At 37.8% G+C, this 21,859-nt stretch overlaps 2 protein-coding genes across 5 annotated transcripts in view; one reads left to right on the top strand and one right to left on the bottom strand.

The window, feature by feature from the left end:
• Positions 1-6,845, bottom strand: part of smchd1 (structural maintenance of chromosomes flexible hinge domain containing 1) — a 37,847-nt gene extending 31,002 nt beyond the window's left edge. The window contains exons 1-9 of one of the 2 annotated variants that reach the window (XM_059326799.1): positions 6,518-6,845; positions 3,672-3,747; positions 3,331-3,489; positions 2,603-2,685; positions 2,360-2,472; positions 2,142-2,256; positions 969-1,088; positions 649-815; positions 27-120 (exon numbers count right to left, since the gene is read on the bottom strand). In XM_059326799.1, the coding sequence (XP_059182782.1) occupies positions 27-120; positions 649-815; positions 969-1,088; positions 2,142-2,256; positions 2,360-2,472; positions 2,603-2,685; positions 3,331-3,489; positions 3,672-3,747; positions 6,518-6,646 (1,056 nt within the window). In that variant the 5' untranslated portion in view covers positions 6,647-6,845. The remainder of the gene's footprint in view (positions 1-26; positions 121-648; positions 816-968; positions 1,089-2,141; positions 2,257-2,359; positions 2,473-2,602; positions 2,686-3,330; positions 3,490-3,671; positions 3,748-6,517) is intronic. The other variant, XM_059326800.1, reaches the window with a different exon arrangement.
• A 16-nt stretch (positions 6,846-6,861) lies between these two features.
• mettl4 (methyltransferase 4, N6-adenosine) lies at positions 6,862-20,035 on the top strand. 3 transcript variants are annotated; one of them, XM_059326804.1, is made up of 9 exons: positions 6,862-6,912; positions 7,250-7,342; positions 8,625-8,690; positions 10,582-10,942; positions 11,699-11,768; positions 12,387-12,561; positions 13,233-13,339; positions 13,744-13,835; positions 15,489-15,967. In XM_059326804.1, exons 2-9 carry the CDS (start codon positions 7,313-7,315, stop codon positions 15,758-15,760), a joined length of 1,173 nt encoding a protein of 390 aa, XP_059182787.1. In that variant the 5' UTR covers positions 6,862-6,912; positions 7,250-7,312; the 3' UTR covers positions 15,761-15,967. The 3 variants fall into 3 exon arrangements, with proteins under 3 accessions (XP_059182787.1, XP_059182786.1, XP_059182785.1); XM_059326803.1 differs by lacking the exon at positions 15,489-15,967 and adding an exon at positions 19,036-20,035 and having other exon boundaries at positions 6,862-7,342; XM_059326802.1 differs by having other exon boundaries at positions 6,862-7,342.
• The last annotated feature ends 1,824 nt before the right edge of the window (positions 20,036-21,859 follow it).

Genomic DNA, 21,859 nt, shown 5'->3' on the forward strand with positions numbered 1-21,859 from the left:
GTTAAGTATTGAAGCAGCATTCTCACCTGGATGTCAATCTTAGGTATATGATCCGAGTTTGTGTCGTAGCTTCTCATATCCCTTCCATTGACTCCATAAATGTAATAGTGATATATGTCACTGAAATAGATAGATAGATGGACAAGGACACTTAAAAAACACAAGATAAATAAATAGGTAAATAAGGTGCAGTGGCAGGATGGTGGTAATGATACTGATGATATGATGGAAGCGTTATTGTTACTGAACAGTATAAACAGTATATAATAATATAATAAAATAATATATATATATATATATATATATATATATATATGTGTGTGTGTGCACACTAGATATGATATATATAGTTATAGATATATAGTATAGGAATAATATATGCATATAAATAAATATAAATACTTGACTGTACAAGATATACATACAATAGATAATATACTATGAATATAATAATATGTAGATAGAATGTGCAAAAAGACTAGAATATTGTATAAATAACATATATAATATCAATCCGGATACTATTAACAAAAATATAGGCAAAACTTTTTTTTTTTTTTTTTTTACATGAAATCAACCATGGCAGTCAACTTGGGATCTGTAAAGACTTGTGAATACATATCAGATGACTTGGGTGAATCAACTCACGCTAGCTGTCTGGTCCACACATCAAAATCATCTTTCAGAAGTTTTACATGCTGAGGCAAGACTCCTGTAATGACCACGGCTGTGAAGCTCTTCTTTTCTCGTTCGTCAGCTATGAGGCGGTGGATAAAGTGCTCGTCATCTTTAACCACATGTGAAGAGTCAGTGGGCTGCAGGAGGAGGAGGAAACATCACACAGAGGACCCAGAGCAGAGAGGTTAACATAGAAAGCTTCAAATTGCAAATCACAATCTCTTTTATTGAAGTTACGAGCCAGTGTTTATTTCATCTGAACAGAGGTTGTTCAAAAGAAGAGAATTTACCTTCCTGGTTTTGATTGTCCCCTTGTAAATATCCTCTTTGTCCCTCTCTTTTCTCTCAAATTCCTCTTTGGACAGAATCAGCTCATGGACATCCAGGGAGCGTGCTGATTTAGTGATCATCTAATACGAGAAAGGAAACCAATCCTTAGTTTGTCTGTGTTCATTGAAAGGGGCCAGTCTGGCAAGGGTGCAAAGTGCTAGCCTCAAGTTAGCTGATTGATGAATAATTACAAAATCAGTAGGGACTGAGCTGCAGCTCCACGGAGGAACCCTTAGAGACTCCTCCGAACACAAGGTCAGTGGGAAGCAGAGTTGTGGTGTGAGCAGGATGTTAAGCAGGAAGATTAGTCATACATTAGTGTGAAACACAAAGCCTGGAGATGACACCATGTCTAGCATCATCTGGACCAAGGTTATAAAAGAAAAACTCATCTGTACTAAGGTTGGTTGATGTCAAACAACTCATTTGTTTGTGCTCCGCTCTTGTTGCCAATAAACTAACGTAGAGTGAAAACAGCTGAATCTCATTTGTGTTTTTTGAGTCAGTGTTAGTTGAGAGTTAGTTAGTCGAGAAACTCGACTAACAAACACACAGATTCCTGGATTCATAGATAGATGTCTCAGACTGACCTTGAGTAGACACCCATCTGATAAGGGGCAGCTGTGGCTCAGATGGTACAGCGGTTGCCCCGACCATGGCAGTTTAAGTATTCTTGGACAAGATACTAAACTCCAGATGCTGCGTTAACTGTGTGTGAATGAATTCCTGATGGTGGCAGGTGGCACCATGTAGGGTAGCCTCGGCCACCATACTGGTTGTTTTTATGGATAGGGAAGGGGGAGGGATTGTATAAAAGGAGAAACTTGAGCGCCTTGGTCTCCGGAGACTGTGTTGTCTTTCAGAACACAATGAAACTCTAACTTTTGCAACAGATTTTACAGAGTTTTTGAGTGTCCAGAGTGGACTCTTTGAAATCCTAAAGAAGTGGATTTTTAGTTAGCTGTTGGAACAATATCTTAAAATGTGTCACAACACTTTCCTGAGTTATAAAATCTTGTTTTACAGTTTTACAAACCAAAAGAAAACAGAAAATATCATGGGCTTGACCTTGGAGTTCCTCATTACTGTAGTCTTTGTTCTTAAATATTGTTCTTATTTTTCTCAAAACATACCCTGACCGAGTCTCCAATGTAGAAAATAGCCTGTTTTCCTCCAACTCCGAAGAAGGATATATCACTGTTGAGACTACGAGGGACAGGCTCAGGCCGGATATACGTCTCTTGTTTACTGTAGCAAAGAAGAAAAAAAAGTGCCTTTATCATTTATAAAGAACGTACATTGAAAAGTAAAGAAAGTGAAGCATGCCAATCTTCCAAATGTGCTGTTTTACCTGGCAAATTTAGAGAGTCTGTACACTGCCCAGTTATTAAGCTTTTGAAAGGTCATGCCGCACCCGTTATCTAAGACAATCACTGCAGGTTTACCAAGAGTTTCGTCAAACATCTGGAAAACAGAGAAAGGTCTGTCATTATTAAAGGCAGACTGTTTGAACTCTTTGTGGACACGAGTTATTAAACTATGCAAAAAAGGCGCAGGTCAATAATTTGATTATGAAATGATATGCAGAACAAACCATCTGTATCTCTATTGTCCTCACTCCTGTGTTTCTAACCGTGGCCGAAAGAGAGTTGTCAATCAGCTCGGCAAGTGCATATGCTGGAAAACAACAACAAAAAGAAGCAGGTTATGAGGGAGGATATGCAGCTTAATATCTCTGTCCATCGTAAGTATACTAGCGTAACTGTATCCCACATTGGACAGCTTTTGGCTAACATTCTATCAAAATTTCATAATAACTACTAAAATAAATGATCGTGTTATGTTTCCAATTAATTAAGTGGTGGGAACCTAGAGTCTAACTTCTTATCTTTCAGACTGTATATTGTTTTAACCGTGTACGTTAGCCTTAGGGTTTCCCAGAGTCGGCAAAAGGACGCTAACGCCGGTGATTAGCCGTGTGCTATCTGTATCCCATATCGGACACTCCTCGCTGTAAAACAATGGGGACTGCTGAGTTTTTTCGGGGGAAATTGGATGTTTCTGGGTAAGTCAAATAAAAATCACCATTATCAACCAACGTTATCAACGTTGTCATTCACAATAAAATACAGTATAGTAAAAATACAGATGTACTTTTAAGATCGTCACCTGAGTGTCGCCCGAGCGTCCATACTGCTTTCTCTCATCAGAGTTACTTTCGAAATGTAATTACATATGTATATCTTCATGTACATTAATGTGTCCAATCTGGGATATAAGCACCGAACGATGTTACTATATTTTGATTATTTAGGCACTTACCCAATGGTTGCCGACCGTCACTTGCATAGTACTCATACATGCCACACCGGATCAACGTATCATAATGCGGCATAAACGAGATCTCCTCCTCCGTTGCCGCTGCCAGAGCTTGGTCCTCCTGTTGCAACAAGAGGATGGTGCTGCCATCCTGAAGCTTTTCTACAATTAAAAAATTTAACTATTTTAACTGATATACTGACTTGTAACATGAACTGACTAACAGAAGCACTTGAGCAGACACTCAGCAAAACTTAGAGATTGAATTTACAGTACAAATTAACCACAATTATTAATTTATGACAGCTTATTGTTTACTGCACCTATAAGGAATGATTACTCACCAAATTTGTCAAAATCCAGGACTGTTCTGTCCGACGTGGTGAGCACAAAGGTATCATTAAGCTGGAGTGCAAATTTCTGTAAAACAATGTTAAAATGAACTGTTAATTGTTACTTTTTATTGCCAATTCTGCTATATTCCTAAATGTTCCAGATCAATTTTCTATGAGGAAAAAAGTAGGCCTACACAGGTTTTCAGCGTCAACACAACAGTTTTTGTTATCTCGGAGTCAGAACACAGTGTAAATGAAATGAGACAAAACTAAGTGCAGCTGCAGCTAAGCAAGTTCAACTCTATCTGAGACAGTGTAACTGTGGTAACTTTTTTTGTTCAGGCTTCCACCACAGGTTAAGGTTTTCCACCACAAACATAATTAGTTTTCCATTTCTTTGTCTTTGGCATTTCCGGCATTGTAGATATGTCATAGTTTTGCAATGTGCAACTGTCAGAAAACATGCTGGCATCGATAAAAAAGAAGAGATCATTTTTAGACCATTCCAGCTTCTCAAATCCCATCCATAGTCAGTTTTTTTATTAGAGCTTAAACATATTAATTGTTTCGTCAATCGACAGAAAATTAAGTGGTATGTTTCGGTCATTTGTCAGGCAAACAAGATTTTTAAAAATCTTTTGATGACATCAAGGAAGCCATCATAATCAACGACCTTCACTATTTTTGAGCATTTTAAAGACAAAATGATAAATGATAATGGTTGAATGAAAAAGTGATCATAAGACACCTTCATTCTCATCACTGAGACACATATAAAAGGCAATGGTTACAACCCATGTTAGTGTCTAGGGATAAGGGCAACACAGCGCAGATGTACTCAAGCTGAGCAAATAGTTTATTGTTAACAAAAGAATAACGATTCAAAACACAATGTAGAAGCTTTGTTCAAGCCCAAAAACTATAACACAAAGGTGGGTCAGATGAGGCAGTGAACATGAGGAGAGGGCGGTGGGTGGCACCAAATCATAAAACAAACAAATCAGAACAATCTTCCTCCCTCAGTTTCACCTGCTGACTTACTACATCAAATAAAAACATAATAAACGGAATATATATTTGCTGACTACTCTACTATACTCTGTATTTTTGTTTGATCAAACAAAATACATCGAAGTAGCCACATAAACTCATGAGAATTAATAACGTATCTTAGTGTGATGCGACCCCAGAATATGAAAAATAAATTAAACCTAATACCAAGTTCCCAAAATAACATGAATCCAGTGCCTCATTTCTAGTTAGCATTCACTTTACTTATACCAAAAAAAAAGTTATTCCCAGACTCCAAAAAAAAATGTGGCTTGTTCCAACTGCATTAAAAGGAAAACACTTAAAACAAAAGAAAGCAAGTAATTAAGCAAGAAAGTAATAATAGTAATGTGATTTAAAATAGCTTTAGTTTCCATTTAATATAGGGATTAGACATGCCTGTCCCACAATTTTAACCACAACAAACCCTGATATGTGAAGACAACCTGTTTACCCGTTTGAGCTCTGTCTCAATAGAAGGTTGACTACCTACACCTACGCTGATGGGCTAATTACATGTGTGATCAAATGAATACACTATAAACATTCTAATGTGCCAAAGGAGTGGTGTGCGAAAACCTGATCTGCATGATCACACGAAACACTCCCTCAAGGGATGCTGGCCCTTGTGGATTGGCATGCAAGCATCTGAAGTCAGCCTTTGTGCTATATGAATGCAGTAGAAACTTCAAATCAGTAGATTTTAAAGATTTAAAGGTAAAGAAGATAAATAAAGCATCAGCTTTTATTTAAGATTTAAAGACTCACATTCGATGGCACATTCATACCATCGAAGAAAATGTTTTGCAACACAGCATGACCACACCTTCTACCTTCACCTTGTCAGTTTCGTTTCCTTGAGTTTTGGAGCCACAGTAGCTATGAATATGACATATATGAAATTATAAAAATGTAATGATACCAATGATTCTGCTTTGTTATTGATTCCTGATCAATATTCTGTGTGGAAAATAGTAGGCCTACACAATATTGTACCTAAAAACCTTGCCTTAAAATTGTATGTACAGTACAGTTAGCAAGTTAGTTGTTTTGGACCAAAATATAAAAAAATAAATATGATTATCATGTTTCAGAATTGCACATTTCTGTAAAACAATATTCATATTGAGTGTTAATTGTTAGTTTTTAGTACTTTGTGTGTCAGATCTAAGGATGGGAGATGATAAATATTAAATGATACCAATGCCATTGTCAATTCTGCTTTATAATAAATTCCTGATCAATATTCTATGAGGAAAATAGTAGGTCTACACAGTATGATAATCATGTTTCAAGATTAGAAATGTATTTAAAACATTGTTAAAACTGAGTGTAAATTGTTACTTTTTGTGTGTCAGATCAAAGGATGGTAAATGATAAACATTAAATGGAGTGACTTTATTGTTATTTCCTGATCAACATTATGTGAGGAAAGTAGAAGGCCTACACATTGGTATGCCGTTAAAATTGTGCATACAGTACTCAAGTTAGTTGTTTTGGACCAAAATATAAACATGAAATATGATTGTCATGTTTCAGGATTGCACATTTCTGATTCTGATTGATTAAATCAATGCCATTATCAATTCTGCTTTATTATTAATTCCTGATCAATATAATGTGAGGAAAATAGTAGGCCTACACAGTAAATACCAAAATATACAAAAACGTGATTTAAAAAAAATAAGACCATAAATTCAACCTAATTAGGCCTATTCGTAAAAATGTAAGATATGATTAAACGTCCCGCCCCTCGTAGACAACACATTAGCAAAGTAGTTAAAAGGAAGATAACTTGACATTACCCGTTGCAGAAGTTGGAGGAAGCCATTGAAGTCCAAACCTCCCGTTTCCAGTGATTTTTTGTTAACTCTTTTGTCGAAGCGGCAGTCGTAAACGTTTATCGTTTTATTGCGGACTCTTCCTGCCTCCATACTTTCTTACCTCCAACATAAACGTCTTCTCAACTTCAGTGTTAACCTCAGCTAATTAGCTGTCTGGCTAAATTCTGAATGTAATGTTACATTAAACGTTTGCAGTCGTCCTCATCTATGCGTAACGTTAACACACCTTTTTTAAATTAAGAGGCGTTGCGGTTATTTTCGTACCCGCTTGTAGAAGTGAAACCTAACTGCTTGCTCACGAGCTTTCGCTTCTACGGACACTCGTTTGGGACATACGTCATCGAGCTTCCGCCCAAGTGAGAAGCAGCAAAACTTTAAGTATCATTTCCCGGGAAACCCAGTTGTTTGGACACGTTGTTGCCGTTAGGTGGGATCTGACCACTGCACCGGAGCTACAGCCGCTTAAAGTACACATTTAATCGCTTTCATAGCAGCTGTTTGTAACCATAGAGTGTATAAATACGGTTTTACCCGACCGGTTTTAGGATGTCCGTTGTGGTTGAGAGCACGCAGGGCTGGGTTTTGGATGCTCGCTCACTTATTGATCAGGGGTATTCGCGTTGCATCAGATTGAGAAATCATAATAATCAAAAGTCACATGTGAAGTGTCGTTTCAAAAGGCAGTGTTTTCAGGTTTTAAAAAGCCACTGCAATGTGAGTGCCAGTGCTGCTGCTGTGGAGGGAGGAAACGCGGACATGTTGCAGAAAACAGACAAACAATCAAAGGTAAATCAGGGGCTCACAAAATCACTCTAAAGCAGGGATGGGCAACTGGAGGCCCGGGGGCCGCAGACGGCCCGCATCCTCACTTGAAGTGGCCCTCAGTACAACGACAATACATTTGAGCATGGAATCTTAAATGTGCAGTCTAAAAATGTACAAAGTTACTTCTTGCAATTAATGTTGGTCTGCTTTTCCTGCATTGAAAAAAATAAATAAATCACAGCAAGTGTTTTATTTTAATTTGCTTTAAACCTTTTGTAATCCTATTTATACTGTTATACATGCATTTGAGCATGAATATATTAAGTTACTGCACTGTAATATTTAAAATGGCAGTTTCATCATATCTGGTTAAGTGCACGGACCTATGTGTGGCCCTGTGGTAGTGTCAATGAAAAAATGTGGCCCCCTCCAGCATTTAAGTTGCCCATCCCTGCTCTAAAGTAAACACTGCTGGTCCCAGACAGTATGAACTTACCCACAATCACTGCTGTCTGTGTAATGACATGTGAAGTACACCTACTTAACCCTCTGAACCCCAAGCAGTTTCAGGGCGCCTTTGTGTGTGTGTGTGTGTGTGTGTGTGTCCTGCACCTTTATTGATGTGGAAACAACTCAATAATGTACATGTACATACATCACTAAAAAAAAAGGAAAACGACAGGTAAATTCTCTGATAAATTTTTTTAATGGAATAAAATGCAATTTATATACACATCAACATTTTTCCAAGCGCCCAGAAGTGTCATGAATATTGGGGAAATAATGTGGGTCTCGACATCCTATACATATTGAACTATTTACATGCCACAGCCTCTTCTGTCCTCTTCTCTCTGCTCTGTGTAAACAGTCTACTGTTCCGTCTAATTTCAGTGAATATTTGTCACATGACCGTTTGTCTCAGCCAAATCAATCTTAGCTTCACAGTTGCACCGAGAAGCACAAAATTTTTGGTTTTTAACAGTATCCAGTTATTTCAAACGGTTTATTTTAGGCAACAGTTTAAATGAGACATATAGAATACATTGATTTTGACAGAAATATCATAATATTAAGCTTCATTTTGGTTACGTGTTCCAACAGAACCTCTCTATGAACCTATGATCTGTTCAAGGACTGTTAGAAAGTTTTGAGAGTTTCTATCTATGGTAAAGGGTGTATTTCTGCCAATTGTTTTTTTAAATGATAAGATATTGATTTTACTCTCATATATGACAAAGAAAAGCAGTGAGACTCCCACAGCTGAAGAGCTGTGCTCATCATTCATTATCAATTTGACTTCCAGAAAAGGAAACGAAAGCACAGTGAACTCAACCAGGGGGAAGTGGATTCACAGGCCTTCCATGAGAAGGTAGGTTGAATCTTAGTCCCTAATCTTAGTCTTCACTTTGCTGCACGAAGACTGTCGTCTCAGGAAAGAGATTTGTGATTGCCCTTGTTTTAATGTGTTGCATTTTTATTTTTTAATGTAAAGCACTTTTAGCCACATTTCGTGCATGAAAAGGTCTTTATAGATAAAGTTTATTTGTATTAATATATTGCTATTATTATTATTATTATTATTAATAATAATAATAATAATCTTAATCTGCAAAGTGACTAGTAAGATCTTAAAATAAATGAATATTATTAATATTAATCTGAATGTACGAAACAGTGCGCTAATTAATGAATTACTTTATTGTTAATTAGATTAAGATTAATTATGGATATTAAATTCCTCTTTAGGGCACCACTGTCTTCTGAATAAACAGTATACTTGTAGCAAAGTTCAGCGGACAATTTAACTAACTGCAAGAGCAAAAGGCAGACTCAATGTCTTTGATATTAATTACATTTTTAATTACCAGTTTATGTCTCATAGACTGAAGATCGTTCATTCTGCTAAGAAAGTGGCCACAACCTCTGCAGGGAAAGAATCTCACAAACAATGTCGAAAGAGATTATACATTTACTGTACTAAAATAGAGTGACAAGTAACAAATCGGCTAATGCAACGAGTTGAGCTCTTGTTCTTGGGAGCAGAGATGCTGTCTCTTCTTCTGGGCCTGCAGAGTGTTGACTCAAAGCCGTCCTGTTTGACCAAGAAGAGTGTTTGGAAAAGGGGAAAAAAGGTAGTGCATCCCAGAGGGTGATGAATGGCCGGAGAAGCGGACCAGTGAGGGGGAGCGGAGGCCAGTAAACCTTTAATGGGATTCATCTGGTGTGAATTACTGCAGCGTAACTAGTGCCAGCTTAAAAATAAGTTATTATTATTAATATTAATCTACATCGGCAAAGTAACTAGTAGCAGCTTTAAAATAAATGTAGTAGAGTAACAAGTGCAATATTTCCCTCTGAAATGTGTTGAAGTAGAAGAATTAAGTAGAATCACAATTAAATTATTAAAGTACCTCAAAACTGTACATCAGTACTGTATATCGAGGAATTTGATTAATGATTCCTTAGTGAGAAATAACAAGTGAAAACTTGCATGTCTTTAAGTATTTTAATACAAGATAATGTATGGGAAAATTATATAGATTATAATGAGTATACAAGTCAGCCAGCACAAACAATCATGTACAAACAGTCACATGACACTATTCAGCTGGACAGAGTTCTATCACCAAAAGAGGATCAAGAAAATCCGACAAAGTTCCTTGCGTGGTGATTCATGTTTGGTTGTATTGATCCAGACACACAGTCATGGAAAAAAATATTAGACCCTTGTTTGCTCTAATTTCTTGTTCTTTTTAATGCATGGTACGACTAAATGTACATTTGTTTGGACAAATATAATGATAACAACAAAAAATAGCTCATAAGAGTTTAATTTAAGAGCTAATATCTAGCCATTTTCCATGGTTTTGTTGATAATGATTTTGGTAATTATCAAGGAAACCATGGAAAATGTCTCTATCAGCTATTAAATTAAACTCTTATGAACTATTTTTCTTGTTATTATTATATTTATCCAAACAAATGCACCTTAGTTGAACCAGTCATTAAAATGAACAAGAAATTGGAAAAAACAATGGTCTAATAATTTTTTCCATGACTGTATTTGCATGTTTTCAAGCAGAAATACCAACACTGCTGACATGGCAAACTTAACTCAAGGTACAGAAGTTCAGAATTCATTTATCTCCAACACAGTACAGCACTGTACAATAATGCTCATATTATGCACTTTAAATGCAGTCTCTGCCAGTACATATCCTAAATAAAAAGGTATAATGATGCTTTTTTGTGTGCTGTAGATCAGGTCTGCTGTCCTGGAGGGGACCAAGTCTTTAGTGGATAGTGCCAGACCCCTCGGACATCTAAACGGTGCTGCAGACGCCGTGAAAGAGCCTCTGCCCTCTGAGGAGTGCAGCCTCGCTGCTCTTTGTGAAATGGCTAAAGAGCTCCCTCTGGTGGACGATGAGGAGCAGGACGAGTGTGTTCTGCCACTTGTTGCTGAAGATGGCAGCACGTCACACGTCGACTTGTTCTCTCGGGTAACAGAGAACCGGGCGGACTGGGCAGCAGTGGTCACACTGATGGGAGAGGAATATGTAATACCACCACACACAGCCTTCCTGCTCTCTGATTTCACAAGAATACAGCCCCTCGTCCACTGTGAGTACCATGTATAAAAACATTTTAAGTCCTGCAGCTTTGTGGAATCAGCACAATCATGGCTAAAGTGGGAACAACTCAAAAGAAAATTGGAATAACATGGAATTTATATCTACAACACTTTTAAGAGTAAGTTTTTAGTGTTGTGAATATTGGGGAAATAAATTGGGTCTCCACTTCTTAAACAACTTGAACTATTTGCATTTTTACAACCTCTACTTGCAACTTTTCCGGTCCTCTCTTCTCAGTTCTGTGGAAACAGTCTGCTGTTCTGTCTGATTTTCAGTGAATATTTGTCACATGACCGTCAGCAGAATTATCTTCGGAGTTACGCCGACAAGTGCAGAATTTATTGTTTTTAACAGGATCTAGTTATTCCAAACGGTTTATTTAAATGAGACATATAAAAAAACAATTTTGACAGAAATTTCACAATTTCAAGCTTTGATTTAGGGTTTTTTTCTCACTGAAACGTCCATAATTTATAATCTGTACAAGGACTGTAAGAAAGTTCAAGTTCAGTTCTGACGATAAACGGTGTATTTTTTTGGCAGTTATCTAAAGAAAATCATACTTTTCAATCCCGTCAGGTTGGTTAAGGAGTTAAAAAAAGATGTAAAATCATGGGAAGGTAGAGTCATAGTGCCATGAATGAATGTATCAATATAAGTAAGTAATTCTAGCATGACTCAGTGTTTTTCTCGCATCGTAATTGATTCCCAGGCTGACATTGTTTACTGCTTGTTTTTCTCACAGATGGAAGAAGGTTTGACTTAATAGTTATGGATCCACCGTGGGAAAACAAGTCTGTGAAAAGGAGTCGCAGGTAAAGGAAGATGACACTTTTTTTTTTATCTCCAGCGATGTTACAACAGCACAAAAAACAGGCTAGAGGAGGTTGGAGGAGACAGCAGATAAAGCAACCCTTTAAAATAACATAACGTATTGAGTCTGTTGGCTTATTACCCCTTAAAATGAACCAATGTCGACTTGAGATCCTAATTTTTTATTAACTTAAAACACACAGATTATTTTAAGGATTTTGAGGCAAGAAAAGGTCCATCTGGAAGCTGGGAAAACAGTCACATGTTTGCTAAAGACTGAAAAAAGAAAGTCAGATGGAGATCATAAGTTCTGCTGAAAAGAGGTGTTTCAAGGCTACTTGCTATATTGAGAAGTCAGATGCTGCACAAGCAGTCGACAATCAGATCTAATTCTTGGAAAACTATACAAGATAGATTTTCTGTCTCTCTTGCTAGATGAGATACGTTACATCCCGACTTCTGGGTTTTATAATGAGGTTTGTATCTCTATTGTTAGGGGGAACAACTGCCTTAGACCATTCACTTGCAAATATATTGTGCAAAAGGAAAAAGAAGGAAATACTATATAGTGTTTGAATTTACACATCATAACAGTTTCAATCTATTTTCTCAATAAAAAGGTATAGTTCTTTGCCCTCATCCCAACTGAAACGGCTCCCGATACCCACACTGGCCTCCCCGAACTGTTTAGTGGTCACCTGGGTGACAAACCGGCCCAGCCACCTGCGTTTTGTCCGTGACGAGATGTATCCACACTGGGGGGTCGAAGTTCTGGCTGAATGGTTGTGGGTCAAGGTACAGAAACTTTCAATAAATACTGCTCTCAATCATGGAGGACAGATGCTGCCAAAATCAATTATGAATAAAAAGTTAAATAAACTCATGTCATTAAATGTACCAAAATAATATATAGAAAGGCATTGATGTTAATATTTCTATTTTAATTAGCATTATTATTTATATACATTTGAATTAATTCCCCTATTTATTTACTTTCCTATTTAATCTTCCCTTTGTTTATTTATTTTTGTTTTGTTTCTGTTATTTTTTTAAATGTACTTACAGTATATTGATTATTTATTTGTTGATTTAAATACATAAAATAATACAGAAATAACTACATTTGGGGAAATAATACAGAAATAAAGTCATACATTTATTTTTTTTAAAATAAAACATTTATTGCAAAAATAAGTAAATGCATTTAAAAATGAATACAGAGGTAAATAGTTAAAGAAGCAAATTAAAACAGAGACATCTAATATCAAATTTTATGAATAATTAATGCCTACGTTTAAAAACTAAATATTTTTTTACATTTCCAAAAATATACATTCATTGAGTAGTTTATTTATCTAGTTATTTCTGGTCTCTGCAACTTCTGTCCTTTATACATGATTTATGTATTATATCTGATGTATTAGTGTGACTCCAGATGTTTTAAGGACTTGCTTCCCTCCCTCCAGGTGACCACATCTGGACAGTTTGTGTTTCCACTGGATTCCCTTCACAAGAAGCCTTATGAGGTGCTGGTGCTGGGCCGATATCGTTCCCCCGCAGAAAACTCTACAAGGTTTCCCTCTCTCTTTTAACACCTTGACTTTTTTATTTTTATTTTTATTTTTTTTAACTGTTATTTATTGCCCATATTTCCACTATGGAGGTATTAGTAACTTATTTATTGCACTGGGCTCAGCAAAGATTTTATTATCTGCCATATGTCTAGTGTGGGTTGATGGTGTGTGTGTGTGTGTGTGTGTGTGCGTGTGCGTGTGCGTGTGTATGTGTGTTTGTTTATTGTATGTATTGTTGTATTGTTGCTGCTCCTCCACATGTGAAGTTCCTAACGGAAAAATAAAGTTCTTTGAATTTAATTTAATTGAAGGTGTAATATGTCACACTCCTCTCTCTTTGTCACTTTTCCTGCTGTTTATTCTGTAACAGATGAATAAAAAGTATATGTTAAACCACTTTCAGCTCTTCAGAGAGGTCGGAGGTTCCTGTGGAGAATCACCGTTTGATTGTCAGCGTCCCGTCAGCCCTGCACTCCCAGAAACCCTCACTCTCAGGTAAATAGTCAAACGTTTTCTGATTGTTTAGTACATCTTAAAAGTACAGTACTGGTATGTGTTTCATGATGCCACCAGAGGGCAATGCTGCAACATCAAAGATTGTTATCTTGTTAGACCGCCTCAGTGATAAGCCCTAAATCTTACTACAGCCTGCTAAAACATACGCAAAAACACAAGTCTGAGTCAGTTATTTATGTTTGCATGGCTGAAATTTGAGCCAACTGATTGTATACCATGTCAGAACACAATTATGATCTTTTTCATGCAAAAAGATGACTACAGTATGTTGTTGAATGAGAAAAACACCCACTGAAGTAATACATTAGAGTTTTTACATAATATAACTAGAAATTTTGTACTTTTAAATGTTTAACTTGCTTTTAAAGGCAGAAAGTTGGCATTTTCTTTTGAGAATCAGGTTGAAGGAGAGAAAACTGCTCAAGCACAACACGCAGGGTGTCTTTTTGTTTTATACTAGCAGGGGGACTTGAATCTTCAACCCTTGACAGGTTTGATTTGAGTGGGGGACTTCTGCTGCTCAGATTTAATCAAATGTGTCCTATCTGCACTGATTGTGGCGTTGCAAGACTTGACTTCTAGCATGCACTCTGCTACAAAGAATCAATGTAAAACCTTGACAATGAATATGCAGGGCCTATGAATAAGAGAGGCTTGACGTCATGTCCCTCCCTCTCAGGGGAATGCGATTTATTGTGCAGTATGGAGAGCAAAACACAGCCAGTGTTTGCCGGCGCCCTTTTCAGAAGCACAGAAAAGCCTTCACCTCATGGAATTGGCTGGATATTGTTAAAATATACTGATTTTAATCATAATGATGCCATTGTGGAGCTATGATACCATGGAGATTATGGAGATTAGGACACAGATTGTGTTCAATCTTTTTGTGTGATTCTTTGTTTATGGCTAAAGCTCTCAGCAGGTTTAATCCAAACTGGTTTGTTTATTCCACTTGCTTTATTTGCTGTTGTGGAGGCTTTTTTTCACAGCTTCGAAAACAAACAATATCTTTATTTAGATGTACACAGCTGCACAAGAAAGAGATTCAATGCATGATTAATTAAAGGCAAAAAATATAGAAAAACGGCTTTGCAATTTCAATAAATGTGTATATAAATGGGCAGAATGAGCAGCATCTGTAACTGTGGTGTTGCGTGCGTTTCACTCCAGTTACTATGCTCCTTTTTCGTTTTCCTGCAAGAGGTGAGAAGCTCTCTCTCTCGGCAGTGGGTGTGGCTCAGATCTGTGAGTGTAATAATTGTAAATTGCATCGTGCCATGAAATATTAGAAGGGCTTGACCCAACTCTTGCAGAGCTGCCAATAAAAGCAGAACCGTTTATTTATTTAACTATTTGACAAGATAATTTAACACCTCAGGGCAAGGAGGATTTTTCTTTTGTTCAATCCTGCAGTAGATTATGCAACTGCTAGAAATTTTCAGATGTGTCCCGAGACCTTTTGGCGTTAATCAACCTGGGCTTTTCTGACTCTCATTTCAAACTATGGCCCCTGTTGTTCTGCTGCACTCTGTCGGGCGTGCTGGAGCCACCGTGCTGCCTCAGCGGTGTGAAGCAACAACCGTCAAGTCTGCAGTGTTGAGAAACCCTGACCCACTTCTCCTCCCCTCCCAGATACGGCGCTCCTATCACTGACATTTTTGCTTTGGAGAGATAGGGGACACCGCTACAGATACAGCCAGCACACCCTTGCCAGATGGTCAAGCTGCAGAAAAAAAAAAGAGTGTTTGCACTTCTCTGAACAACAGGACGTGTGTTTTTTATTAATGAGGGGCTCCTACAAGTTTAGAAAAATCAAGTTCCTTCCCAAGTTGGCATTACAATTAGTGTTTCCCAGGCACAATGCCAACTGTGTGGGTTGCATCACTGTTGATTGTGGACTGTGACAGTGATCTATGCACCAGAATGGTTCATTGGCAGCAAGATTTAATTTCTACAAACAATAATGTAATTAAAAGTAATAAAATCAAATAATATATATCAAATATCGGATTTATTTCAAGCTATTCATTCATAGTGGTCGTTCCAGAGTCTTGAAAGCCCGATCAGCCAAAAGTCTGATTGTATTTTGTTTAGACTTTGATGCTGTCAGATGGTTGCCACTTGGGGCCCGTTTGAATTCTCAATACTGGCTTTCAGTTTCTCTGAAAGTTTTAAGTGCTGCAGTGCCCTCTGTGCCGTGAATAAGATCTGTTAAACCTTAATTCTAAAAGTCAGTAAGAAGAGTAAATATGCTACAATCGATGCTATAAAATAGTATAGTTGCATCAAGCTGTAAACAGGACAGTTGATACAGTGAACAGTTGTCTTTCTAAACATATGTTAGATCTATTTTGGTCTCAACCGACTGCTGACGGTAATATCTGGCTCTTAAGCTGCTAAATGCTCCACTTTGTTCACCAGCTAGGTGCTACCTTTATCTGCCTGCCGTTTTCTGCTGAGAAGGTAGTGGTAAAGAACATTTTTATAGCCTTTTTTAGTCAAAACAGCTGCTCTCTGCATCTTAAAACTACACTGATGCGAGTCAAAGTAAACTATGATGGCGAAGTTTCAGGACGTAAAACCAATCCAATAAGTTTAAAGATGCTAAAATGCTCAGCTGAGGGAACAGCAGTTAGATGGTAATTATATAATGTAAAACATGGACGTAGTGTCTGTGATGTCGCCTTTACACCTCCCTTTTGGAGCCAGCCTCAAGTGCCCAGCTGAGGAATTGCAGTTTTTGGCTCTTGTGCATATAGGCTTAACTTTTCAGCCCTGGAGGTTGCTGCTTGGGGATAATTCTCTGCATTAGTAACCCCTTTCATAATGTATATAGTAATTTCATTATTTATTAATCTAAAAATATGAATCAGAGCAGCTCTCAAGGCTGAAATTTACTCAACATGCTCATCACCCTTATGATACTGCCATGTCAAATCAAGATTCAAATGGGGCCGAAAACAAGTCCCTGTGGGACTCCACATGTGTCATATATTCTGTTGATTGAAAACTATTGGAAACGGGTAAGAGGACAGATACTTAAAGGACTAAAAATAAAATCTATGTCATCTTCTACCACAAATTGAATGAGAATGCAATAGAAACTGTACATTTAGTGAATGGAATGTAATTGAGCTACTGGAGCAACCCTGTACAACATAATTAGTTTGCTCTCACTTTGTTAATCATGAATCAACCCTAGGGACAAAACGAGGAGCCTGTAATGCAGAATTTAAATATCCAAGAGTGAATATTTTACTTGTCCAGAGAGTAGTTAAGTAACACCTTCCTGAGCCTCAGGCCACTCTCGCCAGAAGTTTCGTACATTGTCCCATTTCAGAGTTAAGATGATAATTAGACCTTCTATTCTCTGCTAACTTTGAGAGCTGAGTCACCGGTTGAGGTTGAATTAGTCGGAGAGCTGCATGTTTGGCCTTTCCTCTCTGTGACTCTGTCTCTCTGACGTGCAAAGGAAGAGAAAACGGGAGGCAGGACACCACATTGTGCAGGTTGGATCGGTTTTGGGGATCAGACTTTTGAGCTCATTAACTCCCTGAGTGGTGGCTGAGGCGGGTGTCAGGGTGGTTTGAGCATGCACAAGAGCAGACAGAGTAACACCGGGGCAGAGGAAGTGAAACGTATCTGTCAGGTGTGCCGCTCCTGGAATATCATCTCCTCTAGACTCAAGGTCACTCCCAGCCTCCACATAGAAAAATGTGTGCTGTGGTGTGAAGGAGCTGGGCAGTTGCCAGTGCGTCCTCTGCCTATTACAGAGAAACAGGCAAAGTGCCCCCATAAGAGATAGAAGCAGTGCAGTAATCTTACAACCTGAATTTTTCATCTCAGTGCAAGTGCCCCGGGGCCCAGGAAAGCCACAATGTCCACTCCTTGTCAATTAATTTGGACTAAACAAATGAATTGCTAACTAGTTTTCCAAATTTTGGAAGATGTTTCAATAAAAGATGAAATCAACTGAATTGCTAAGTGTCTCAGAGCACTGCTGCAAGTATTTACATGGATCCTGCTTTCTTTCAGATCAGTCGTTAATGTACATACTCAGAAATGATGTTCACAAAACGAAGAGGAACTAATACAGTATGCACTGATCTTAATATTAAGAATATATTGATTTTTATTTATTTATTTATTTTATTGAAGATATTCTGGTGTTGATGGTGTATTATTCAGCACTTATCTTCCACCTGGTGGATACAATTTTTGATCCTCTAGTACACACAGTGAAAAAGGGGGCCCAGAGTCAAAAATCTACTTAAGAAATGTTTAATAAGAAATGTTTCAACTTAGTTGATTACATGGTGCATTTTAATCTTAATAAAAAAATGTGTTTTTAATTTTTTAAAAGGGTGACTGCTGCTTGGCCTTTTCTGAATATTTCAAATGGACACTCTTAGTCGAAAGCAGCAACATAGATTTCCACAGTTATCTTATCAATAAAGTTATGAATAATGTGAATGCGAGCATTAGTTGAGTAAAAGTTAGCCGTGCTTAGTTTGGAAATATTTTCAAGGTTCAAGGTTTCTTTTTGGCTACACGGTGGTGTAGTGGTTAGCACTCTTGCCTCACAGCAAGAGGGTTGCCGGTTCGACTCCAGCCTGCTGCTCTTCTGTGTGGAGTTTGCAGGTTCTCCCCGTGTCAGTGTGGGTTCTCTCCAGGTGCCACGTTAGTTCAGATCTGAGAGTCACGCAATAACACAAACACATTAACCGATCGAGGCAGCAGCAGATCAGCAACACATTAACCTCGATCGGTTAATGTGTTTGTGTTATTGCAAGGTAAAATTACTGTTTTTGTCATTGGAGTCTGGAAGCGAGCGCTATAACAGCTTCAACTCCCTGTCGGAATTTGGGTTACCTTCCGTTCTGGCCCCCGTCCACAGCAATACATATTGTTCTCTTCAAAACACCAGACTCCTCCACCAAAACAGTAATTTTACACGGTCTGTTCCTTCCTCAATCTGTTAGATTGTTTGTTATTGTGTGACTTTTGGCCTCAGATCCAAACTAACATGCTGTTCACAACAGTACTTTGCTCCGGTCCCGTTCTTCTCCAAACTGAGAGAATGCAACAAGTGCAAGGGGTCAATAACGGTCTTCACTGTCTTCAGAGTGGGTTAAACCAACCACAATCATTCCTCTCCCTCATTTCTTTCCTTCTGTAGAGGTGTTGAAGCCCTACATCGCAGCTGAAGCCAAGTGCTTGGAGCTGTTTGCCCGAAGTCTTCAACCTGGATGGACCAGCTGGGGCAACGAAGTGCTCAAATTTCAGCACACAAGCTATTTCACTCTGTCGCCTGCAGACGATGGAGCGGACGTCCCTAAAGACGACAAACCTGGAGAGTCCTCTCCTCCCCGTCACTGTTCCTCCACTGTGGACTTATGACCGACCTTTGACACGTGTCACATCAGTATTTTAGTGTGTTTTTAATAAAGATTCAACACCAGTATACTTCTACACCAGTTCCTTTTGATCCGTACTTCTCATGCATGTGGGACCTTTGATTTATCTTTTTGAGGGGGTCTGGGTACATTTTTAAGAAAGTGCATCACAGGGCTTATGATGCATTTGGAGAGATGAAAGTGCATTTCTGTGAAGCTATGTTTTTAACTTCCCACACTGCGTGCACATAAACAACACTCAAGGTTTATTTTTTTGCCTTTTGAGTAATCTTTGGCACAATATGTGTCTTAAGGAGGATCAAAGTATCTCTATTTTTACTCTTTTTATGTTGTTTTGAACTGAATTTCAAAATGTTTCCCCAATACTAATGAAAGATGCAGTTTAATACTGAATGCAGTTGGTTTGTAGCCGTCCTTTAACACAACTTTTGTTTAAAGTTTTCACTTGAAGTGTTGCATCCTGTCAAGGACGCCCAGATCGACGCGCTTATATAACATGTCCGTGAATTTTCATTGTTTTCACTGAAAGGCGCACTCTTCAGCGTGTCGCACATCTAACCGTCAGCATGGCCATTAACCTACCTTTTCCCATCGGGTGGGTCCTCTCTAATGAGTCTGTGGTCTCCAGAGAGGAGAGCAGAGCTGTCTTTAAAGCAGATGAGAATGAGTTACAGCCACTGCAGCACAGTACACATCACAGCTAATGAAGCCAGAGCGTGACTCAGGAGGAGCTTGTTCACATTAGCTTGTCATGCTCTCTGTCTCTCCAACACACACACACACACAACCGACACACCAGTTGAAACATCTGAAATCTACCCCGACTGTTGAGAGTTTAGTTCATGTCTGTTGCTAGTCTGGTGCCTCCTGATAGCATTTATAGTACATAATAGTGAGTGTATTATTCAGTATTCATGAGGACTAAAATATGAAATGTGGAGAATTTCAGTAATTCAAAAGATAATCTTCTTTGATTATTTTTAAGAGTGTCATATCAAAGGTGCATTGTTAAGTTTATATATATATATATATATATATATATATATGCTGCATTACAGATCGCCTACTTTTTTCTCTTACTAAGTACTGCAGTCAGCCTTATAAAGTACACAGCCTATAAAAAGTGTTCATCCCAGTCGCTCAGTTTGTGAGGACAGCCAGCTCTAGGCAGATTTAAACAAGTGCCATACTCTTCCATTTCTTACCGATGGATTTAACTGAACTCTGTGGGATGTCCAGTGAGTTGACCCATCTCCTGACTTATACTTTTCAGTGATCTTTTCTTAGATCTTTCTGAGTAGTTTGGAGTGTTCTTTTGTCTCTTACGTTGCAATTGTAGCAGGAATAGTGATGAACCAGAGACTGGACCTCCCAGACACAGGTTTTTTTATACTAAAATCATTTGACATGCATAGACTGCACTCAGGTGATCTCCATTTCACTAACAGTGACACTGCTGGCATCAACTAGCTGGAATTTTGTTGAATTGGGTCAGTTACTTTAAAGGGGGTGAATATTTATGTGTATTTATAATTTATTTTAACTTATATATTTTTAATGAATTGACATTATTTTGTAAAAATTGTTTTCACTTTGATATTAAAAAGGTTTTTTGTGCTAATTTGTGTAAAAAAAAAAAAAAAGGCAAATTATATTGACCATGACCTTATGTGTAAAAGCAACAAAAGGGTGAAAGGGGGGTGAATACTTTTTTTAGGCATTGTATAAACTGTTACATGGAGTATGCATACAATTAGAGCATGCTGCTTTGTCGTAACATTGTGCCTGGGCAGAGCATTGTGCGGGTCAGAAAGGCTTGTGACTGGATGCAGTAGGGCATGCTGGTGTTTTTGTCATAGTGCATTTGACATACAGGTGCATCTCAATAAATTAGAATATCAGAGAAAAGTTTATTTATGTCAGTAATTCAATTTAAAAAAGTGGAAATAACACATTATATGGATCCATTACACACAGAATGAAACATTTCATGTCTTAATTTATCTAATCTCTTCTAATTATAATGATTATGGTTTACATTTAATGAAGACTCAAATTCAGTGTCTCAAAAAAAATGTAATATTACAAAAGACCAATTTTAAAAAGTATGTTTAATATGGAAATGTTGGCCTCTGAAAAGCATGTCCATATATGCACTCAAAACTTGGTTGGGGCTATTTGACTTGAACTACTGGAAATGGACATTTCATTGATATTCTATTGTATTGAGATGCAACTATATATTGTATTGGGACATTCTAAATCTTTTTCTGATACACTAACAGTGTGGTATCAGGCCTTTAGAATGCACCAATAGAAAACAAATTTCAGGACCCATCAGCTATCGGCCTGATAATGATTTAGCTTCTGGGGCCAGTGGCCAATATTTCTGGTTTCTGGTGCAGCCAGTAGATATCTAGATAAGATAGACTTCCTTTTCTGTGCTCCGGCTTTTTACACTCTTAATTACCAACTTCATCAATAGTTTCTGTATGTGTTTTAGGTTCAGGCAATATTTCAGCTAAGTAGCATTTTAAAAAAAAACAATAAAAAGTTAAATTGCGCCCTGAGATTAAATTTCGACCA

Source organism: Centropristis striata, chromosome 23, assembly GCF_030273125.1.
Source record: "Centropristis striata isolate RG_2023a ecotype Rhode Island chromosome 23, C.striata_1.0, whole genome shotgun sequence".
NCBI classification, from domain to species: domain Eukaryota; kingdom Metazoa; phylum Chordata; class Actinopteri; order Perciformes; family Serranidae; genus Centropristis; species Centropristis striata.